This window comes from Gopherus evgoodei, chromosome 24 (genome assembly GCF_007399415.2).
Source record: "Gopherus evgoodei ecotype Sinaloan lineage chromosome 24, rGopEvg1_v1.p, whole genome shotgun sequence".
In the NCBI taxonomy this organism is placed as follows: Eukaryota; Metazoa; Chordata; order Testudines; family Testudinidae; genus Gopherus; species Gopherus evgoodei.
In genome coordinates, this window is record NC_044345.1 from 6,005,222 (window position 1) to 6,028,282 (window position 23,061).

The window sequence follows — 23,061 nt, forward strand, 5'->3', positions numbered from 1 at the left end:
GGGTCTAGTGGTTAAAGCAGGGGGCTGGGAGTCAGGACTCCTGGGTTCTATTCCCAGCTCTGGAAGGGAGACTATGGAGAGAGATCCAAGCAAATCCAAGCACTGAATTAGCAGCTAGACATTCCTGGCAACTGCTGCCAGGCAGGGTCCTTCCAGAGTTCATGCCGGGCACTCCCAGTGGGAGTTCAGTGAAAGGGCTGGAGTCCTCTGGGGATGGAGAGCGCAGGGCAGAACAAGGAGCTTCCCTGACGAACCGCTCCGCAGCCCAGATCCCGTCAGTGCAAGTAACTGTCCCCCTAAAGTGCTGGAAGGGGCAACGCAAGGGGCTGGGCCGGCCACTACACAAATGGGAATCAGCCTCCTGCACAGCTGGGTGCTGCCTCATGGTTCCACACAGACACACCCATGTTCCCCTGCACACACATGGCCCCCTTATCCCTCCACCTGTGCTCATCCTGCACACCCTGCCTGGGTCTCGTCTTGCATACGCACTCCTGCCCTGCCCTACGCACGGGGCCAGCAACAGCTCTCGCAGCTGGAGATCTCCAGAGGGGAAGGTGCAGAGGTCCACGCCAAGCAGGGCCTGGGCCGGGGCAAAGGTGCTTTTCACGCTCAGGTCTGGGACGGGCGTGGCTGAGAGTCAGTCCTGTGGTCATCATGCAACGAGTTTGCTGGGGCTCAGTCTAGTTCCTAGCAGGACAGGGAGGTCCCCCACTCACAGCCCCTGGGCGGACAGACTCCACAGACAGGCCAAGGATTGAAAGGGTCATGGAGACTGAGCACCCCACAAATGTGGGAGGGGGGCCTCCCTCGCCAATCTCCACAGCTTTTTCAAGGTGAGGGGGTAGCTCCCGCTCGGGGCTGTGACGGGCAGTGCTTGAGGTGGGAGGGGGAGCGAACGTTGCCACAATGCAGCCTGCACCTGCTCAAATCGCCGCATGCCAGGGGCGTCAATCCGGTGCCTTCCTCTAGCACAAAACTCACTTGAAATCCAGGCTGCTCTAGGCCTTCCCTGGGTTCCCAGACTCCTGCCCCCCCTCCCCAATTATAGCATCCCCACCCCCTCACCCCTCTTCTCTGCAGCCGTTCAGGCAAGATTTCCTCCTGCTTGCTTTCATTTGGATTTAATTCCCACTAAGCCCTTTGCGGCAGTGCTGAGGCCCGGAGGGGCTGTCAGTGGTGTAGAGAGATAAGCTGGGGGCCCGTTCACATTGGCTAAATTATGCCAGTGTTCGAGGACGGCAGAGGGAGAAGGAGGACAATGCAGGGCGTGAGTCACCGACTGTCACTGCCATCGGGAGCTCTCGCCCGTCGCAGCATCCAAAGGGATTTCACAGTATGAACCACCCCTGGCTACAAATCCAGCCCCCGGCCCCCCATTTCCAGCTCGGTTCTACCAAGCGAGCCCTTCACTGTCATCAGCCTCACAATTATCCATCCGGGAGACAGAGTCAGGTTAGGAAAACAGTGTGGCCGAATAGAGAAACCATTCGCCTGCAGTCAAGCAATCCGGGTGCGAATTCCACCGGGGCTACAGGCCTGTTAGGGGACATGAGAGGTCTGGTCTACCTCCCAACTGCTGAGCAAATCCTACAGAGCTTGGCCTCTCTGCACCTCAGTTTCGCCCTCTAGTCTGATCTCCTGTATCACAGGCCAGGGAGATGCTCCAAAATAATTCTGAGAGCAGATCCTTCAGCTCTGGACAGAAAGCCCCTCCAGACTCTAGTTAGGCAGAGATGCGGCAGCAGGGCACAGTACACCTCACCCCTCAGGGGTCCCCAGCCCCGCTACCAGTGTCAGAGGGCCGGGCTGGGCTGTTGGCTCTGTCTGGGACGTTCAGACACGGTAGCTGTTCCTCCCAAGCTGGACCAAATCCACAAGCTACCAATATTGGTCCCAGCCCCCCCGCTCCCCCAGCTTCCTTGGGCCTGCATCTCCCAGGTGCAACGGCCTTTCCCACCGGGCTCCTGTCACATTGGTGCCAGCACTGACTCAGCAGGAATCAAGCTGCAGGGACCCACTCGGGAGAGAGCAGGCTAGTTCCCAAGAGCCCATCTTCAGGGCTGTGCAGGGGTTGGGACGAGACCCCGAGAGCTGCTGGCCTTTAGCCACTGGGACCGGACAGTCAGGGACACAAACACACTGAGGACAGAGCATGCACTCCTGGGTTCCAATCCCAGTTTTGGGAGGAGTGCAAGGTCTAGTGATTAGAGCAGCAGTCTGTGGGAGTCAGGACCCCTAGGTCCTGTTCCCAGCTCTCTAACGAACTGTGTGCTAGACCCAAGTCATTTCACTTCGCTGCTTCCCAGGGGGAGGATATTGACCAGCCTTAGGGGACAGATCATGGGGCCTGACCTGTAAGACACTGAGATTCTCCAACAAAGAGGTGAAGAGCCGTGACAAACCAAATCCAGGACTACCAAGGGCTTGATGGATTGCAGTACGGAGCAGGGCAGATAGAATTCAACCTCCCCAAAAAGCCAAGTCTCTGCCACTTTAGAATCCCCGTCAGCTGTTAGCAGTACAGGGACTATGACACAGAGCTTGGGAAATCCGATTCCATCCACCAGAGAGCAGTGGCATGCCTCAGGCACACACACAGTAGCTGCTGCAGAAATTACATGAGCCAAAACCAAAACCCCCCATTGGAGGGGCTGGAGGAGGGCAGAGTGCACCCACGGAAAGTAATTTGCATGACTTGCTGTGGAACAAGACTACCCTCTGTTCACACAGAGTGGGGCCCGGATCCCATTCCGGCCATGCCCTGTGCCCCCTGCAACAGCATAACCCAGAGTGGGTTCAATCTGTGCTACTAAACCAACAGGGGTCTGCCTGGGGCTGTGAGCCAGTGTTGCTACTTTTGCTCCCAACAGCATGGTATGGCACTGCATCACACCAGCTGAGAGCCCAGAAGGGAGAATAATCTGAACTCTCACTCAGGGCCAGCATCCTCCCCCTTTTACTATGGCCTTGGCAGGAGTGCAACTCAGGGCTTCTGCAAAACCCCATCCGCTATCCCACCGCACACACCAATTATTCTAATCTCATAGGAGCTTGGGGCAGGGAGGGGGCTCTCTGCACACTAAATCCTGAGCCTTGCAGGTGATGGTGGTGGTGGGTGGACCCAACTGAAAGGCTTTGTAGCAAGGGAGGTTCCTCCCTAAAAAAGGCTCGAACCGGGCAATGTGCTAACCATGAGAGTGCTAGGCACTGAAAATGACTGTGTCACCCACAGGAGAGCACTCCCACATGCATTTGGGAGCAGGACACCAAGAGGGGTGGGGTTGCCAAAGGAACTTTCAGCTACGAGGACCCCACCCCACATCGAGCCAAAGAGAGTCTATGAGTGCCTATATCTCCCTGCCCGCCTTCCCAGCATTACTGCTTCAGCCCTAGGGTTGCCAGGCTCCCTCCGGGAACACCATCCCCCAGAATGCCTCTTTCCCCTTCGAGGGTCGGCGTCCCCCTCTTCCCTCCTGGCATCCCAAGGACTTACCCAGCATGCCTTTGTTGGAGTCAGACAAGCACATGTCCTTCTCGGCGCTGGGGAGGACAAAGCCCACCACAAAGACCTCCACGCCATCAGCCATGAGGGCCAGCCCTAGCACAAAGTAGAGTGTCCACTGGAAGCGCCCATGGCCGCACTCCTGCAAGATGAGCTCGTACTGTTGGGCCAGCTCCTCCTTGTCCTTCTTCTTGTCCCCTTCCAGGTCCTCAAAGTCTCTGAACTCGCTCACCACCTGCTGGTTGTCGGCCAGGTGGTCCCCGGCCTTCAGGGAGTCATTGCGGGGGATGCCCTGGTACTCGCCCTCATAGATCTCGTCGTCCTCGTCGTGCCCTTCGGTGGCGTCACTGGAGGCCCCTTCCTCATCGTTGGCCGACTCGCCGCGGTAGTAGCCGTCTTGGGGCTGGTAATCCTCCTCGTCGTCGTCCTCCTCGAAGCGGGAGTAGGAGCGCTTGGTGTATTCGTCCTGCACGCGGTCCACGCCCTTGCCCACCTTCTTAGTGGCATGCTTCTTCACCTCCTTGGCAATGTCCTTCGCCCCCCGGATGAAGGCCGTGCGGTCCCTGAACCCCTCATCCATGGCTCTGCCCTTGCTGACGTCCCACCTTCAGATCTCACTGGTGTGAGGAAGAAGAGGATGGGAACCGCCTTTAATGGGGGCTGTGTGTGGAGGGTGGGTCTTCCTGGATGAGCACGCAGGGCCCCTCCCCGTCTCCTCAGACCAGGGGGCAGTGGTGGGAATTTTTGGCGGGTGAGGAGGACGCAGCTTTCCAACGGCGGCCAATCGAGGGCACTGAACCGCAACCCATTCGCTTAATCCAGGCTTGAGATGCCGGAGTGGCCAGGCGAGTCGACTGGGTGAATCTCCCTTGGGCGGCAGCAGATGGAGACGGTCCTGGGAGGGGGAACAAACACAGAGGGGGGCGTTATCAGGTAGGAAAGGGCAGCCATGCTCTCTCTCTCGAAAGCCACTTCCTGGTGGAGGAAGCTGCTGTCTGAACCGCGTGGCTGGGGAACAATTCAATACCTAGGCCCTAACGCCAAATGACGTACCTCAAAAATGCAACAGGCAAAATTACAGACAAGGCTCTTCAATGGTTTGCCAAGCAGGAGGCTAGACGTTGGCAAAGGTCCCCTGAAAACCCACATTTGGAAAAGCTTAAAATATGCTGACAGGGCAGCTGTGCTGCTGTAACACTTTGAGGAAGATCCTCTAAGCTGACGGGAAAGAGCTCTCCCGTTGGCACCACAGTGAGAAGCGGTAGCCAAAATCAAGGTGACAACGAATAACTGAGGATGACCCATGCAGAGCGGATGATGATACCAAAACACAAGGCCAATTGCTGAATGGCAAAGAAGGAGGACGATGCGTTAGTTTGATATTGATGGAATGTCAATGGTTTACTTTAGAATAACTAACAGAGTGCCTTGCCCATAGGCTGGAGAGCTTGGGGCTAAACCAACCCTGATTACAGGATGGCGCCCACCTGTCTAATATAAAAGGCAGGCGGAAGGTGCAGAGGTGTATCTGGTTGAGAGAGAGAAAGGAAAGGAAGGAACGCATGCACGCACACACGCAAACTTGGAAGTAGGGCCAAAGGGCTGAGCTCCAGCCAGACAGAGCTGGCAGAAGCAGGTGACGCTCATGACTGAGGGCTTCCTTGAAGACTGTTGTGGATTATTTTGCGGTTAAGGACTCTGAGGTTTGCGTGAACTTTATTTGCCATTAAGCCAGCCTGAGTCGGGGTGCTGTGAGTCACAGCATAGGTGATGTGGAGTACTTCCGGGGTTTGCAAGCGGGGGCTAACGAGGGCAGGGTAAAACCCTTTCAAACGACCCCCAGACCCAGGAAGCAGCCACACTGCTACAAACAGCATAGACAGGAGGATGGAAAAACAAATCATGAAAACGTGGCTCAATGGAGAACTGGGTATGTGTGATGTTAAATAATGTTGGCTGCAGGAAAGCAAATGACTTGAACGTGGAAATGTGGAAGAACCAAGTGAATGAGGGCCCATATCAGAGAAATACCAGACCGGAAACTGAAGGGATGAGACTGAAAGAGGAGCACAGAGGCCAGAATGTGAGACAACCATCAGGAAGGATAGGAGAGCTTCTCAGAACTTGAGTCCCCACCTATTCCATTTTATCTCTTTACTGTCTGGCATAAACATAAGTGACAATTGTCTGAAAATATATAAATGAAGGCAAAAATTGATTAAGCCTAAATTAGTTGGACTCATGCCTCAGTTTCCCACCTTACAGAGCCTAACACCATGGGCTCTGTGGTAGATTGAAACTGTTAAAATCAAAAGCTATCACTTGAATTTGCAGTTTCCCAGTCCTGCTTGCAAGCTAGAGGGCTCAGCCAGGAGTGTCCAATCACAGTCAGCTCTGCAGACAGCCAGCTTAGAATAAGGTGGGCTGAGTTGTGCCACTCCACTTTAGGGAGCAGCCTGCTTTGTCTCTCACTGGTTTTGGGTCCTTGGGTGTTACCATTCTGGAGTTTAAGTAACAAAGTCATGTTCCAGGGCACCCTTCCAGCAAGAGTATTCATGGTTTTTATCTAACTTCCCTGTGCGTATGCCTGAACATAACAGGGACCTGATCCAGGACTGAGGCTTTAGGTGCTACCATAATACACCTAACAGCAATGAATATGTACAGCGCCTAGCACCATGGGGTTCTGGCCCATGGCTGGGACTCCTAGGTGTCACTGTATTACAGATAAATAACTTAAAAAAGATCCCCATGTTCTCCAAGCCAGGATTCCAAGTCATTAGTAATTTTGGAGGTCCAGTTTATGACACCGTGGAAGAGACTGATTTCCAGACAGTGCTGAGCCCCATCCTCTGAAAACAAGGCCGCTCTTAGGTGTCTCAAGTCTTGCCAGTGTGTTTGGGTGCTCCTTTTGAAAAGCCTGGCCAGTATTTTGCCCTTAACCAGCACCTTCTATCTGCGAAACTAGAGGAGCTCGGCCAATGCTAACTCACCTCTAAACCATCTGCTGTGGAAATGCAGCCACCCCTGGGGTGGGACACAGGGGCTGTTTAACAGCCGCACAGCGCACGTTTGAGACAGGAATGGAAGAATGCTGTGTGATCACCACTGCAGATGGAGATGTAGGACAGCAGAATGCAAAAGGCCCTGCCCCAAAAGTCAGCTTCATAAACACGAACGTATCACTGGGTCTTTAACCACCCACAACAGCCAGGACCTTGGTCTCCCACTGCATCAGACAGGTGGCACCTCCAGCTGCACAGCACCCTAGCACCATGCTGAGCCACCGACTCCATACCAAAAGGAAGAGCGCCCCCTACTGACTCACCAGTGTCACTTCCTGTGCCACCAGGGTCCTGCTTGATCTACCATCCAAAGTTCAGTGTAGCCCAACCATGCTTAGCTTGGGAAAGCCGAGCCATAGCTGGGGATGACCTGTGGTAACATGGAAATAGATTATTAATATTGTATATATAAGAATCCCTATATCTAGCTCTGGTCATCCCCAAACTATCCAGCAACTCTCCCAAGCCAAGTAGGGTTCGGATAGGTTGATATTCAGATGAGAGATCTGTGTATTTGTATATAGTTATTCTCAAAGGTGCCATCAGCTGACTCTTTGGCAAAGACAATCACAGACCTAGTCAATGGCTTTTCTAAGCACTCCCTTTCAGAATCAAAGGAAGGAGCAATTAGGCCCCTTTGTGTAGTCGAGACAGCTACAAACAATGGAGGGACTGCCCAAGGCAAGTCAGAGCTGAGCTGAGTGGGCTTGGGAGCAAGGGGGAGCATTCTCTAGCTGCAAATGCAAGGGCTAAGTTATCAGTTTTGAAGGCCCTGTGTGTTGGAGGCAGAGAGGCAGAAGAAGCAGTTGTGAGCATGATCCTGGGAGGAAGCCACGAGAGTGAGAGATGTTTGGGCACAGTGCTCACTGGAGCGGCAAACATGGGAATTTCTGCGAAAGGAAATTGCCTGCTGTTTGTTGCTCCCATGTTCAAGCAACCATGGCTCTGAGGATATTTTTTTTGTAAATAAACAAGGTTACCCCCAAACAATACCCTTGGCTTGTATCAATATTTTACAGTGAAATTTCCCTTTAGCAGCCATTCCCAGGGTCACGAGACAAAGCTTAACAGAGCTGAGCCTTCTAATTAAGGTGGAACAGACTTTTCAAAAAGAGGTGGCTAAAACTGGGCTCTCAGATCAACAGTTAAGTCTCTAAATAAGGATCCTGATTTTAAGAAGTGCTGAGGACCCAAGAGCCCCCATTTGACCTCAGATAGGAGCTGCTGGCTGGCTCCATACTTGAAAAATCGGAAGACTTATTTAGCAGTCTCAGAGTATGTCTACATCTACAATTTTGCAGCGCTGGTTGTTACAGCTGTATTAGTACAGCTGTGCAGCGCTGGCCCTATAGAGTGGCCACACTTACAGCAACCAGCGCTGCAAGTGGTGTTAGATGTGGCCACACTGCAGCGCTGTTGGGCGGCTTCAAGGGGGGTTCGGGGAACGCGAGAGCAAACAGCGGGGAAGCAGGTCTCCTTCCCCAGTTTGCTCCAGTGTTCCCCGAACCCCCCTGCAAGCAGATCTCCTTCCCCGCGGTTTGCTCTCGCGTTCCCCGAACCCCCCTGCAAACCGCGGGGAAGGAGACCTGCTTGCACGGGGGTTCGGGGAACGCGAGAGCAAACCGCGGGGAAGGAGACCTGCTTGCACGGGGGTTTGGGGAACGCGAGAGCACACCGCGGGGAAGGAGACCTGCTTGCACGGGGGTTCGGGGAACGCGAGAGCAAACCGCGGGGAAGGAGACCTGCTTGATTACCAGAGAGGTATCCTCAGGTATGCTGGGATACCTGCTTATTCCACGGAGGTCAAGAAAAGCGCTGGTAAGTGTCTACACTTGCTTACCAGCGCTGGATCACCAGCGCTGGATCCTCTACACCCGAGACAAAACGGGAGTACGGCCAGCGCTGCAAACAGGGAGTTGCAGCGCTGGTGATGCCCTGCAGATGTGTATACCTCCTAAGTTGCAGCGCTGTAACCCCCTGACCAGCGCTGCAACTTTGTGATGTAGACAAGCCCTCAGTAAGGATTTAAGGATGGGATTTACCAAAAACAACCAGGGCCTGGATCCTCGATGGTATTTAGATGCCTCATTCCCATTGATTTCCTTTGAAGATGTGACTTAGGAGCACAAGTCTCTGCTTGTGAGAATCTTGGCCAATACATTTGGGGGATGCTTCGGGACATTCTCCTGAGACAAGCAGGTGCCTTTTGAAGAAGATTCCCTACATTGCAATAAGAAGTGGATTTCGCTTAGACAAAAGGACGGTAACATCCCAGCGAGGCACAAAGACCCTATTACCCACAAATCACAGACCAATTGGCCATAATAAAGAGATGCCAACAACTCTGTGCCGGCCGAAGCTAGTGGGAAATAAACCCGCCACTGCATACTTTAATACGCCGATTATAAATGATACTTCAGGCAGACCAGAGAGAGCAAAACTTACTCATTTCTAGGCTGGCCTGAAAAGACCCTCCTTTCCCAACAGCCACAGGAGAAGGGGGTTGGGGTAGTTCATGAATGGCCAAGAGGTGAATGAGAATCAATTTGCAACACGTGCCTAGCTCAGCCCCTTCAGGGAAGCCCTGGCAAGCTGAGACTGGAGCATTCTGAAACGCCTCCAGTGGAAAATGACCTATTCACTGCACCTTGCCCAAGACTGAAATAGCGGGGTCCAGGGACCCCGGACTCCTGGGTTCTATTCACAGCTCTGCTGCCTCAAACACACAGGGCAGAGGAGGAATCGTACAGAGAGGGAGCCAAGATGAAGAAACTTGCCCAGCGTCACGCAGTCAGGCAGGGGCAGAACCTTTTCTTGAACCCGAATTTCCCTCCTCTCAAGCCTGCGTTTTAGCTGCGCTCCCTGCTGTCCTTCAGGATTAGGTTGGAGGGAAAACGGCGACAAGGGAGGCCAACACACGACTGGGATTGGGGACCTGGCCACAGCGGGGAGATAAGCACTGATGACGGCCAGGAGAGCACCAGATAACAAGGCCATCAATGGCTTCTGGACAAGAGCTTCAGGGATTTTGCGAGGTGACCTGTTTCCTGTAGACTCCAAGCAGAGGCTCAGCAGCCAGCCCCTCGCTCCCCGGCAGCCTCACGCCAGCCCAGAGGCCTGGCAGAGTGGGGCTTGGGTGTTGTCCAGGCCAGCAAACTGCCGCTGGAGAACCATCACCTCAGAGCAGGATGTTTACAGGAGGGGGAAAGCTGTGCCACAGGCAGCATCAACAGGGCACCCTAGCAAGAGGAGGGGATAGCTGGTGGGGGAAGGACCCCACTATGGACAGCGGGGATGGCTAATGGGGAAGGAAGGATACTCTAGCAGACAGCATGTTGGCCTGGGACTCAGGTGTCCTGGGCTGCATCTGCAGCTCTGCCACTGGCCTGCTGTTTGACCTTGGCCAAGCCACATCCCTTCTCCGTGGGGCAGTTTTCCGCCCCACTTTGTGTCTATTTACACCACGAGCCTGGCTCTCTCTGCACATCCGTGCAGCACCAGGCGGCCGCTTGTCGCTGGCATGAGACCATGGCTGGCGAGGGAGCAGAGGCTCCTTGATCCCAGCGGTTCCTTGGTCCCAGCAGCTCCTTGGTCCCAGCCTGGTTGCTAGGGGACACCTGCAGCACCCTGAAGGATGCACATCCGCCCCCTCTCGTCACCAGGAAGGCGGCACTGTGGGGAAGGGGGGCAGCCTGCTCAGCCCCAGCGGTCACCAGAGAAAGTCCTGCAGGGCTGTGTCCAATTCTGGTCACCGCTGTATAGAAAGGATGTAGAGAACCTGGGAAGGATCTTGAGGCGAGCGACCAAGGTGGTCCAAGGGATGGAATGCCAGCACCATAGGAGAAAAGGCTGAAGGAACTGGGTATATTTAGTCTGAAAAAGAGGAGATGAAGGAGGGGGACGTGGTAGCGGTCTTCAAATCCTTGCCGTCCCTATTAATGCTCTGGTTCTATGAAAGCTCCCTGCGCAGGGGATCATCTTCCCATGCCCTGCCCAGCCCACAGCCCACTCCACACATCTATACCACTAGCCAAAAAGCCAGTAACACAGAGAGGGCCCCTGTCCCCGAGACAGGGCCAGTCTGAGCACCAGGCCAGCCAAAATCAGCCCCTGCCCCCAAACTCCCCCGGGGGCAGAAGCAGCACTCCTGGAGGAACATCTTTCATACAAGCTGCAAGTACCCTAGACACTGTCAAGAGAGAGGAGGATTATCGGGGTGTTCCGGGAGCACCTGGAGGTCCCCACCACCTGAGACCAGGTCTGTGCAGCACCCAATAGGGCCCTATCACGAGGTGCGTGCTTCAGGGCTGGAGCCCACTACTTCCTATTCAAGATGAGGGTGAGACCCATGGGCTGGGAGAGTAGATGATCCCACCTCTGCTACTGCGGTGTTCTTACCGCTTCCTCTGTCGGACACTGGGCTAGGCGGACCTGGGGTCGAAGCCAGTCTGGCAATGCTTGTGTTCCCCAATGACTCACATGCCACTGCCCAGGATGCAGTGTGAATTTGGTGCAAATTCACAGCCAAACAGCTCTACCTAGCAGGGAGCTTCCCCCAGGGCCAGCCAGCTTTGCCCTCGGCTCAGTTCTGTTCCATTCCTCTGTGGGGGGCCAGATCTGGGCTCTGCCGGGGGAGAACAGCCCCACCAGACCACACATAAGCAGGATGCTTGGTGGCAACCATCTTCGAGAGGCAGGACATCCGCAGCTCAGAGCACTACTCCGGGCGGACGCTGCTCTCCCTCACGCGGGCGTGACGCCACCACTGATGCTCACAGGGGATTGTCTTTAGCTCTCCCCACGCGCACCCAGCTGGGCCCGGCTTTGCAGCAGCTCCTGGCATGGCAGGAAGTGCTCAGCAGGGTCGCAGGCCAAGCTGCAGCCTGGCACGGGGGGAAGAGAGAGAGAGAGAAGAGGCCAGCCTGGCTTTGTTTCACAAGCTGAATCTCATTTAAAAGCACATTTCTGGGTATTCATTTCCTACGGTTCTTAAAGGCTCCTGGGCATCACAGGGGCCTCTCCCCAGCAGCAGAGCCCTGCAACGCTCCTCAATCCCAACCTGCAGCCCCCTCTAATGTTCCACACTCGGGCTCCCTCCCTGCCCCCCCTCAATCCCAATCCACAAGCCCTCAGCTAGGCCAGCTCTGGGCCCCCTCCTGCTTCCCAGCTCTATTGCTGCCCCCTCAATCTTAACTTGCCATCCCTGCTGCTATCCCAACCGTGGGGCTCCCCACACACCCAGCTTTGCTAATGCACTGTGGTCCTGGCCCCTGGCTCCCATCAGCTACCCCAGCCCTGGGCTCCCCCTATAACCAGCTGTGCCACTCTCCCCAATCCCAACCTACAGGCCCGTCCATCCACCCATGCAGCTGTGCCAGTTCTCCCCAATACTGCCTTCAGGCCCCCCCCCCCCCGGCACTCAAGCAGTGATTCTCAAACTTTTGTACTGGTGACCCCTGTCATACAGCAAGCCTCTGAGTGCGACCCCCCCCTAAATATATTAAAAAGTGGTTTTAATTAATAACACCATTATAAAGGCTGGAGGCAAAGCGGGCTTTGGGGTGGAGGCTGACAGCTCGCAACGCCTCCATGTAATAACCTCGCCACCCCCTGAGGGGTCCCAACCCCCAGTTTGAGACCCCCTGTCCTAAAGGAAGCTGCCAATTATGCTCTAGGCGTAGGAAACAGACAAGGAGGGATGCGAAGGCCAACAAACCAATAAGCCGCTCCCAAGTCACCGGGCAGAGGCTGGAGCAGGAGACCCGCCGGAGCAGAGGAAGCCTGGCATTTTGCCATAGGGGCTCAGCCCACCAGAGGGACTGGTGCAAACACAGATCACAGAACGACTTAACGGTGCTTTTGCCACCTTGGAGCTATTGAGTCCCTGGGCTTACAAGAAGGGCTGCTTGTCACAGAGCTAATCCGAATCCTGCGGCTGCATTAACCCTTCACGTACTGGGGTTTTCCACACTACGCGGCCAGCAGCTGCTTTAGGGGACTTGCCTAGTCCTACCCGACAGTGAGTCTGTGGCCTTATGGAGGTGGGGGGGTCCGTGTGCCCCCCCGAGTGATGCAGCCAGCTCAGCTCAGTCAGCGGAGGAAATCCCTGCCCCAGTGCACACATCAGCCGCCCAGGGAGTCACTGATGCAAAAGAGCATCCACATATGGAGCTTGGTGGGGGTCTGCGCCTCCACCCCCACACTGGGAGAATCTAGTAACCTAGGGCTTCCCTCTGTGCTGGGTTCTGCTCTCCCCTGGTCGATCACCAACCCATCAACGTCAGGCAACAGGGGCAACCTCGTTTGCCAGGAAGTGCCAAGCACCCCAGCGGGATGCTCCCAGCCTTCTGCTACCACACAGAGGGAGGCCCAGGGGATTTCAGGGCTCTGTCTCTCCAGCTCGCCGCATCTCTCGGGTTGCCCAGCACCCAGCTTTCCCGGCACCATGAATTCGGTGGGGCAGCCTGTGCGTTCTCCCTCATGCGGTGTCAAGCCTAGAGAGACCAGACCCATGTGTGCGACCCAAGCCCGGAGCCATGGAGCAGCCCGGAAGATGGCCCTGGGAGCCCTGGATCCACAGGTCCAGCTCCCTGCCCCTCCCTGGTCCTCAGGGTCGGCTTTAGGCCAATTCCACCAATTCCCCTGAATCGGGCCCCACGCCTAAGAGGGCCCTGTGCCCAGTGGCAGGGCTGCCCAAAGTGGGGGGCTAGTGGCCAAGAATCCCTTCCCTGGCTAGAGGCGCCTTTTTAATTTTTACTCACCCGGCGGCGCTCCGGGTCTTCGGTGGCACTTTGGCGGCGGGTCCTTCAGTGCTGCCGAAGACCCGGAGCAAGTGAAGGACCCACTGCCAAAGACTCAGAGCACCGCTCGGTGAGTACAAGCCCCACGTGCTTTTTTTACTTTTTTTTTTTTTCAGTCATCTCTGCCGGGGCCCCGTCGAAACTGTTCGAATCGGGCCCCACACTTCCTAAAGCCGGCCTGTCCTGTGCCCCATAGAACTCCCTACCCTTGTGACAGAGAAAGCCACCCCACTTTGCCCATCCCCTGGCCCATGGTCTGATCACGCCAGCCCCACTGGCCTGGGGAAGGGGCTGCCCCACAAGGCGCAGTAACCCGAGGGCTGGCGGGCGGGCGAGGGGTTTCCTATCAGATACATGACAAAATGAACAAGCCGTCGGGACATGCCCCTTCCCGCCTGCCTCAGCCAGTGGACCTGGCCCACCTCCTGCCAGCAGTGACCCACACGCATAGCAACTGAGCCCAGCAGTCCCATAACGCGCAGCCTGGCCTGGCGCCATTTTGTGGTTCACCCACCTGTCCCCTTCTTGGTGGATGCCTGAGCCTACAAAGAGCCTGCTACAGCCTTGAGACACCGGAGAGGGGCCTTTTAGCTCAGTTTGGAGAGGCCTGTGCCTTTAAGTCCAGAGGGGCTGGGTTCAACTCTGCTGTCACTGTGGGCCAGGTGTGAGCAAATTTACAGATAGGGCTGCCCAGAGGATTGAGGAGTCCCGGGGGCAAAGCAATTTTGGGGGCCCCTTCCATAAAAAAAAGTTGCAATACTATAGAATACTATATTGATATACTATATATTGCCCCATTTGTCCCCCACTCTGGGTGGCCCTGTTTACAGAGCCACACCAGGCCGCTGCCCTTCATCCGTTTACACCGGTGCCGAGTGGGTATCAGCCCTCGCCAGGTCGGAGTGGCAGTGTTCCTGCACCCAGCTCACACAGGTGCCCGAGGTGCAGGGCCATGGAGGAAAAGATAAATAAAGGTCCCCACAATACTCTGCTCCTTCCGCTGCTCAGGGGTGAAATGGCCTGGCCCAGACACAGCCGCTGGGCTGCCGCATGCTCACCGTCCACTAAGGTTGCCAATTTGGATTGGATGCATTCCTGGAGGTTTCATCACAGGACATAATCCTGGAGGGCTGGCAACCTTACTCCCCAGCTCTCAGCATCTGCACCGACTCCACCTCGGGAGACCTGGGCCTGTGGCACCCAGAGACCATGGCAATGGACGTGGGATATGAACCTAGATCGCATCCGTTCTGCCTAAGCTGCACCCTTGCTGACTAACACAGGGAAAAGGAAGTGGCCTTTCCAGGTGCTTTCTCCCAACCACCCCACCCCCAGTGAGGCACAGTTACCATCAGAGATGGGTCGATAGCAGCTCCCAGATCTGGGATCTCAGTGGCTTCAGAGCCGGATGCAGAAGACCAAACTGCATAAGAGAATGGATCTTTAAACCACAGGCACCACACACTCCACCTAACACAGGGGGCAGGTGGGCCCCAGGGATCTTATGCATAGAACCCTGCAAGTCTGCGGATATCCGCAGACCCTGTTTGGGATCTGCATCCAATCCACAATTTTGTATAAACACAGGACTCTACTCATGCAGCCAAAAGCATCCCAGACCAGCTACTGGCCCTCCTGCATTTTGCCCTGGTTGGCAATAAAAATACAGGCCATTTACCAGGTGAGTAAGACAGGCAGTGGGGAAATGATGTTGGCAAAGAGCCTTTACTAGAGGGGTAGCAGCGCCTTCCGGTTCTTGTAGCAGAGCATCCTGCTTGGTGACCCAGCCTTTGAAATGCAGCTGGGCACCCACTGCATTGCCAGTCCCAAGAACACTGGAGCCAGTTGGGATTTTTTCAGTGAAATTTTTTTTGTTGTCAGCAAAATGCCAGTTTATCCTGCAGAAAAGGTCTGGTTTGGAAAGGGTCAGTTTGGATGAATTTTCAACTCAAAAAAGTGTGTGGGGGGGTGAGAGTGTTAAACCTTTTCTAAATGAAAAATTCCAGTTTTCTGGACAGCCAACTTTTTTGTTTTGAAATGAAAGCTAATTATAGAGGGTTAAAATAGTCAAAACCAAGATGAAATGTTTCAGTTGACCCAAGCCAGATTTTTTTTTTGCAAGCTGTCAGTTTGTGCAAGTTTTCAAGATGGACTTTTCATCCCGATTCAGAAGGGGATCTTTTTTCCGACCTCTCCAAAAATGTTTGCGGGACGGGAAAACTGGATCCCGCCCTGCTGTGCTGAAACCCCTGCGGATATGACAGATATGCCAATGACCGGGCATGTGAGGTACTAATTCGCGGTCACTTTCAGGAAGCTCTTTCCAGAAAGATTTGAAGGAGCAATGAATAATCAGCAGAACCCAGGCTGGCAGCTAGAGAGACGGAAGCGTTTGCACCTCGAACTGCTGGAAGGTGGGTGCGGGGCAGATTGGAAGAGGAGCAAATGCATAGATCATCACAAGCTTCAGCTCATTCACTGCAAATGATGCTCCCCATATGCCCCTCGGGGCAGTGCAGGCAGGTCAGGCTTGGGGGGCTGCAGAGGACAGGACTAAGCAGAGCTCCTCTCCCAGATCTCACAGGCCAGCCCACTTGCCTCCTACAGCTGAGCAGGCCTGTAACTGGATCTGCAGGGCCTGCTGGCAAAGGCTACTGGAAAATGAGGGGTGCAGAATGCCCCCTACAGAGGATTGCTAGGCAGGGATGCATCTGACAGGGAGACAAGTACAAACAGATTTCACCAAGGATCCCCCCTGCAGCCAAGGAAATGCTTAGAGCACCCCCAGTGACAAAGCCAGGACCAGAGTGATTGCAGGGACCTGGTGACAATGGGAGAGAACATGCTATAGAAATGGCCACAGCAGTTCTTTGCCCCGCCCAGCCCCTTCCCTCTGCGGGGCTCACAACACTTTACACAGTCATCAACGAATTCAGGCCACAACGCCCCTTGTGAGGGTGGGGTCACTGTCCACATTTTACAGAAGGGGAAACTGAGACACAGAAGGGTGTGACTTGCCCAGCATCATGGCAAAGCTAGAGAGAGGACCCAGGAGTCCTGACTCCCAGGACCCTGTTCTAACCACTACCCCACTCTCCTTTCCCTTCAGGGCCTGACCCAACCTCTGTCACAGCAGTGTTCGAACGCTCCAGTCCATTACACATGTCTACCTCTTGCTAATGCCAACGGAAACCAGGCCAGGATGATCAAACGAGCCTTGGCCACTTGGCACGAATGGGTGCAGCTCCACTGACATTCATGGATCTGCAGTCCTTTCTGGGATTTAGCCTGGGTATCAGCTGTGGTGCAATGGCAGGTCATTCCAGCCCCAGCTCAGAAAACAGAGACCCTCGGGTCGGAGTGGGGGGACGCGGGATGTGTTTGAAGGTGAGATCTCAGGAGGGAATCGGGAATATACATTCAGGAACCCATCCCTCAGCCAGCCAGCCACTTCCCCCAGCCAGCCAGCCACTTCCTCCAGCAAGTCTATTTTTAATCTTTGGCAGCACAAACATGCCTGAGAGCAGTGTGTGTGTGTGTGAGAGAGAGAGATGGGGTGAGAGAAAAGGGGAGAGAAAAAAATGCATGAATAAAAGTGTAAGTCAAGCAGGATGAAACAGACCTGGCCATTTATGTACTGTGTGTCGAGGAGGGGAATATGATTTCAAGTTAAAATTCACCCTTCTAAAATAATAATGGCTGCACCTCCCATCACCCCTGGATGTGGGCACAAGCAACACAGCCTGGCAACATCACCTGCATGTCCAGCCATGCAATCTACTCTGCGGGTGTGGATCAGACACTTCTGAAGCAGACAGCTGGGATAATGCATCTTCTGAGAGATTGTGTGTGTGTGTGTGAGAGAGAGCGAGAGATCATGATTTAAATGCAAACTGGGGAATCTAAAATAGATAATGCTGACTCTGCATTCTCCGTGTGCAAGCCCCAGTCACATCCACACACATCATATGTATCCATGCACACCCCAGGTAGATCACGTTCACACACACCGACTCAGAAGAGTTATTAAAAATGTAGGAGCTGGTGACAGCTGATTTCTGAATGAACAACACGATTGTACTTTTAACCAATGCAAATGATCTCCTACGCCCATTCCCCTCTCTGAACAACCCCATCCAAGTTCCTTTATGCAGGATCAAATAACACGAGAAGGGATGAAAAATGCCAAGTTTTAAATAAACAAATAAGCATCCTTGAAGAAAACAATGTGACCCGCATCTTTTTGACAAGGTCATTCTCCTCCAGCCAACACCGTCTCAGGTCCCTTCATCGGTCCCTTTTTGCCTTTCGATATTCAATAAAGCCATGTCAAGGCAGCTATATTTACTACGACGGAGCTATACGTTTAGGGACTTGAGAAGGGGAAATATAGATATAATTGGATCTATCGGAACAAGGTCATAGGCTCTCTCCTCCATGGTAGAAAGGATGGTTTCTAAAGCCAGAATCTTAGCAGCTGTGTCAAGGCAGTTTATCAAGGATTGAAACTGTTTAAACCCAGAGCTAGTTTTGATTTTAAGAGCATCTACAAGCAGACATTTCATTGTCAAAGTTGGAATCCCCCAAAATACCCTCCTACGCGTATAAATGCATTGCTGCTATTTAAAATCCGTACCAAGATTTAAACTGAACATCTCAGCAAATAAACACTATCAGCAGTTTCCAGACAAGGTTATTTATTTTTAAATACATTTCCTTTTGCTAATTCTTTGATCAGAGCTGTTGATCAATACAGTACTTCTGGGTTTAAAATAGTGGTTTAGTTAAACACACACTTATAAATCCCAAATGTGCCAGAGATGATTTGTTTGGTTGGATTGAAAAGGGTTGAGGCTTGGGTTAACAAGTAATTTTGCTTCGTTTGAACCCCCCGTTCTTTTAGAGACCTCCTCATAGGAGCAACAAAAAACATGGCGACAATAGATAATGAGAGTTTTTAAATCTACAGTCCCCAAGGTCATTTTCCAACACATAGACCCTCTCCCAAACCTGGTGCAGATTTCTTCCCCTGTTCAAGACTCATTGGTTTCATCGGTATAAATAACCATCCCTCCAATGAGATGCCTACAAAAGATCTATCTGCATAGATTCCAAGCTGCAGGATATCTGGGATAAGCAGGGCAAGTGAGATGACCGGACACTGTTAACACGCATACACAAATAAAAAGACAGACAAAACCTAGAGGCAAGGTTTTTCAGGACAAAATGGCCACACCAAAGGGGAAGGGGGAAAATACCCTCCCTAAAAACCTTTCTACATCAACAACTATGTATCCAATTATACTAATTTAAGCATCTTGTTTTTACAAAGACATTTGTTTTCCTCCTTACCTGGTCTGTACTCGGATCTGCCACAGCCTTCCTCTAAGTATCTGTCTCGCGTGATATTATGAAGGATGCTCCAGCAGGGATACAGGAAGAAAATAGCTCCTGGGTACCAGAATGAGCATTAGCATCGCAGCCTTCTACACACACACTGAATATTGGGAGAGTCCATTGTAACAGCCCAGGGAAGGGTGGTGGCAGGACTGGCTGCGATAGAAAACAAAACAGAGATGGAGGAGGGATTTTTTTTATTTTTTTTTTTAATGAACCAGAAAAAAAAAATGAGAATGCCTCCCCCAGCTGGTTACCCAGCCATGTGGGAACCTTCTGCAAGATCAGGTTGCCTGCATCAAGGACGCGATTTCAATTTAACTTGCTTCACTGAAACGCACTGAAGGAGGTGAGACTGACTAATGGTGTATTATTAGTCAGTTTCAGCTGATAGCTGCTACTGCACAGCTTTGCTGGGAGGCTTGGCAGCAGCAGAAAGATACTTTTTTTTTCTCTTTTTTGCTCCGAGATGCTCGCAGTCTTCTGTTGCAATTTTTCGCCCCCCATCACAACCGCAGAGACACAGCACGCTGCATTTAAATGGAATCAAAGGCTTTTTCGGGAGAAAACAAAACAAACTAAAATCCTTGATCTTAGCCATTTGAATTTCACATCTCAATACAGCAGAGTTAAACTATCTAGATGATCTAGTCCCCATTACTGGGGTATTCGAATGGCTCGGTCTTGGAGTTATTTATTCTGACCATGCTCCAGTGAGGTGGAATGGGGAACTGAAGCACAAGAAGACTAATGGCTTCAATTCCCTGCTCCTCGACAGACTCTCTGAGTGACCTTGGGCAGCAAATGCCAGCTCAGCTAGTGCCCTCAGCAGAGAGGCCAAGGACTGGAGAATCAGCCACACAGAGACCAAACTACTCTCTGGTGCCTACAGTTTGGGGGGGGGGGGGCCACACATGGGGCAGCGCAAGAGCAAGCTTGCAGTGAAGCTAACCATGAGATGCAGAGAAGGTGTGTGAAATCAGCCCCCACAGGGGAGGAGTGTGAAATCATCCAGGATCTATTCAGGCTGCAAAATCCACCCCTGAAAAAAAAAAAAAGCCTTGGTTCTCATGCAGGGCTGAAGCCAGAGACTGGCTTCCTGTTGAACTGAATGATATTCTTGGCGCCTGCTTTAACTGCTTCCTCGGTCTTGCCTGTAAACAGTCAATGCTGATGCTGACCGAAGATGGTGACAGAACCCAGAGAACCACGCCGCGTATCTGCCTCTGTCTTGAACGCAGCTTTCCATTCTCAAGCTCTTCTATCAGTGAAGCTAACTGCCAAGTCGCCGCCTCAGATCCTGCAAGCTTGCTTGATGCCCTGAATCAATGGTCTGACAGAAGCCTATAACAATCTATCTCAAACTTGTGCTCTCCAGCCCCAAAGTTCATCTTCCCCTGAATTTCTGCTTTGCGGTCTGTCTACCTTCTGCTTGCCTGCCATTCTTACTCTCGTTCTTTCTTCCATCTCCATAAGACCAGCTGCTCCCAAACCATGGAGCGGGCAGGGACAAACACACACAGCATCCACAAATTCACAGCTTTGGGGATAGCAAAAAAGCCTTCCTGTGTAGACAAGGCCTTAACCTGAAGGGGTAAGGCAGAGGAACCGGAATCAGGAAATACGCTTTTCCCCTCCTCTTCCACCAGGGAGGTGCTCTGAGCATTGTCACAGCAACCTGAGGAAAAGGCCAAATTCTCAGACTGCAGGAAACCACAGTAAGAACTTCACTTTCATCCAATGGTTTCCAAACACTGTGTAAACATTCATAAAGCTTCCCAGCCAGTAGAGGAGTACTATCGCCATCTTACAGATGGGGAAACAGAGGCAAGGGAGTCACAATTGCGGTGAATCATCAGAACTGCCTCATGGCCCAGGACTAGAAGGTTGGATTTGAAGGTGTGAGGTGCAGGGAAGAACCCCAGGACTTGTGTCATAAACAGATGGTTAAGGGTTAATGTCTCTTTTACCTGTAAAGGGTTAACTAGCTCAGTAAACCTGGAACACCTGACCAGAGGACCAATCAGGAGACAAGATACTTTCAAATCTCGGTGGAGGGAAGCCTTTGTCTGTGCTTTTTGGGTTTTTTCTTTGTTCTCTCTGGGTTCTGAGAGGGACCAGACATGTATACAGACTCTCCAATTTTCTGAAACAGCCTTCTCTGTTCAATTTAGTAAGTACCAGTTAGAAAGGCGGTTTAGTCTTTTGATTGTTTTCTTTATTTGCAAATGTGTATTTTGCTGGAAGGATTGTATCTCTGTTTGCTGCAACTTGTATTTGTGCTGGGGGGAGGATTCTCTCTAGTGTCTATAAGCTGAAAGACCCTGTAACATTTTCCATCTTGATTTTACGGAGACAATTTTTACTTTTTTTCTTTCTTTTATGAAAAGCTTTTCTTTTTAAGAACCTGATTGATTTTTTTTTATTTCTTGTGTAAGACCCAAGGAGTGGGGGTCTGGACTCACCAGGGAATTGGTGGGAGAAAGGAGAGAAGGGAGGAGGAAAAGCCTGATTTCTCTGTGTTAGGATCACTGTCTCTCTCTTAGGGAGAGTTTGGGAGGGGGAGAGAAGGAGGGGAAGGTGAATTTCTTCTCTGTTTTAAGATTCAAGGAGTTGAATCACAGTGATCTCCCAGTGTAATCCAGGGAGGGTGTCTATCATGGACCTACAAAATCAGTCTGGGGAAAGGTTAGAACCGTCAAGCCATTTAGCCCTGAAGTGTAGGAACGGTTGTATAAAAACCAAAGTTCTACAGCACCTAATGGACGCAGAAACATTTCCATTCCATTTAAAACTCCCGGAATGAAAAACAGGGGAGCTGATTTCTTTTTAATTAACTTTTCCTCCTGGGTGCCAGAAACACTCAACTGTACTAGCACTGGAGAAGCAGAAAGCAGATCTGACAAGGCCTAGCCCTCTCCTTAAAGCAGGATTAGGCAGAAGGATGGAATGCATGGGAGAAATAAAAAGAAATCACTCCACACTGGTCTAACTGCTCCTGTTAATGTGAAAAGTAAAACTCCCTTCAGACTCACTGGGCAAACACGCCCAGTGCTGAGCAAGCAATGCTGAAAATCCCACCTTCAGGATTAATCAATAACACACTCCTTAAAAGGGAAGGTTGAAAGGGGACTAGTTTATCCCCATTGTTCTGAGACAGGACTCCATAGCTCTTTTCAGCAATAGATATCAAAGCACTTTTACAAAAGAAGTTGGCTTCATTATCCCTGTTTTATGGTTGGGGAAACTGAGGCATAGATGGGGCACATGACTTGCCCACTATCACCCAGCAGGCTAGTGGCAGAGCCAAGGATAGAACCTAGCTCTCCTGTATCTTAGTCCTGTGCACTAGCTACCAGGCCAAAGGAAAATACCCCAAGAAAACCTGTGGAGCGCTCTGGCACCTTGAGCAAGTGCCTTCACAGGGAGAATATACCACGTACTATAGGGCCCCTTAATCTAGTGGGGAAAGGCAGAACAAGGAGCAATGCCTGGAAGCTGAAGCCAAACCAATGGAAGTTAGGAATGAAGTGTCAGTTTTTAACAGGGAAGGTGACTAATCAGTGGAACAGAGCACCAAGGGAGTGGTTGATTTTCCATCTCTTGAGGTCTTCAGATCCAAACTGCATGACTCCCTGGACGATGCTTTAGCCAGATACAGGTTATTAGGCTGAATAGTGGGGTAACCAGGGGAAATTCTCTGACCTGGGTGAGGGCCGACTTTAGGGAAAACAGTGCCCTGGGTGAACTTGTATTTTGGCATCCCTGTCCCCACTCAACCCTGCCGTCTCCTCAAGCTCCCCACCCATCCCCCTTCACCCCTGCTGCCTCCCTGGGCTCCCCATCCATCCCCCTGCTGCCTCCCTGGGCTCCCTGGCCAGACCCCACTGCCTCCCCCGCATTGCCCCAAGCTCCCTTCCACAGCCGTGCGCCCCATTCCTGGCTGCTTGACCACAGTGCCCTGGGCGGTTGCCCACCTTGAAGCTGGCCCTGCATGAGGTCAGAGTACCTGGGCTTAAAAATCTATCCCTGTATTACATCTATCAATCAAGCCACCTGCTGAACGTTCACGCTAGGCTCCACTGCCCTTTTCTGTTACACCCCCTGCCTTTGTCCTTACATCTGTCCTGCCCGCACCTCAGAACGGGCACCTTTTCCGCCTCATAGACTCAGCTTACATCACAGCGATTAATAGACAGAGTCTCTGCCCAGGTCAAACACAGCGAAAAGGGGGACAAGCCTGGTCGGTTTACAGAGCTCCCAATCTGACCTCACTTACCCAGGGGCGGATACA

At 52.5% G+C, this 23,061-nt stretch overlaps 1 protein-coding gene across 2 annotated transcripts in view; it reads right to left on the minus strand.

The window, feature by feature from the left end:
* The window catches only part of SV2A (synaptic vesicle glycoprotein 2A), a 49,964-nt gene extending 30,849 nt beyond the window's left edge, over positions 1-19,115 (minus strand). Inside the window, exons 1-3 of one of the 2 annotated variants that reach the window (XM_030542256.1) lie at positions 18,723-19,115; positions 6,834-6,940; positions 3,497-4,400 (exon numbers count right to left, since the gene is read on the minus strand). In XM_030542256.1, the coding sequence (XP_030398116.1) occupies positions 3,497-4,085 (589 nt within the window). In that variant the 5' untranslated portion in view covers positions 4,086-4,400; positions 6,834-6,940; positions 18,723-19,115. The remainder of the gene's footprint in view (positions 1-3,496; positions 4,401-6,833; positions 6,941-18,722) is intronic. The other variant, XM_030542255.1, reaches the window with a different exon arrangement.
* Positions 19,116-23,061: the final 3,946 nt, after the last annotated feature.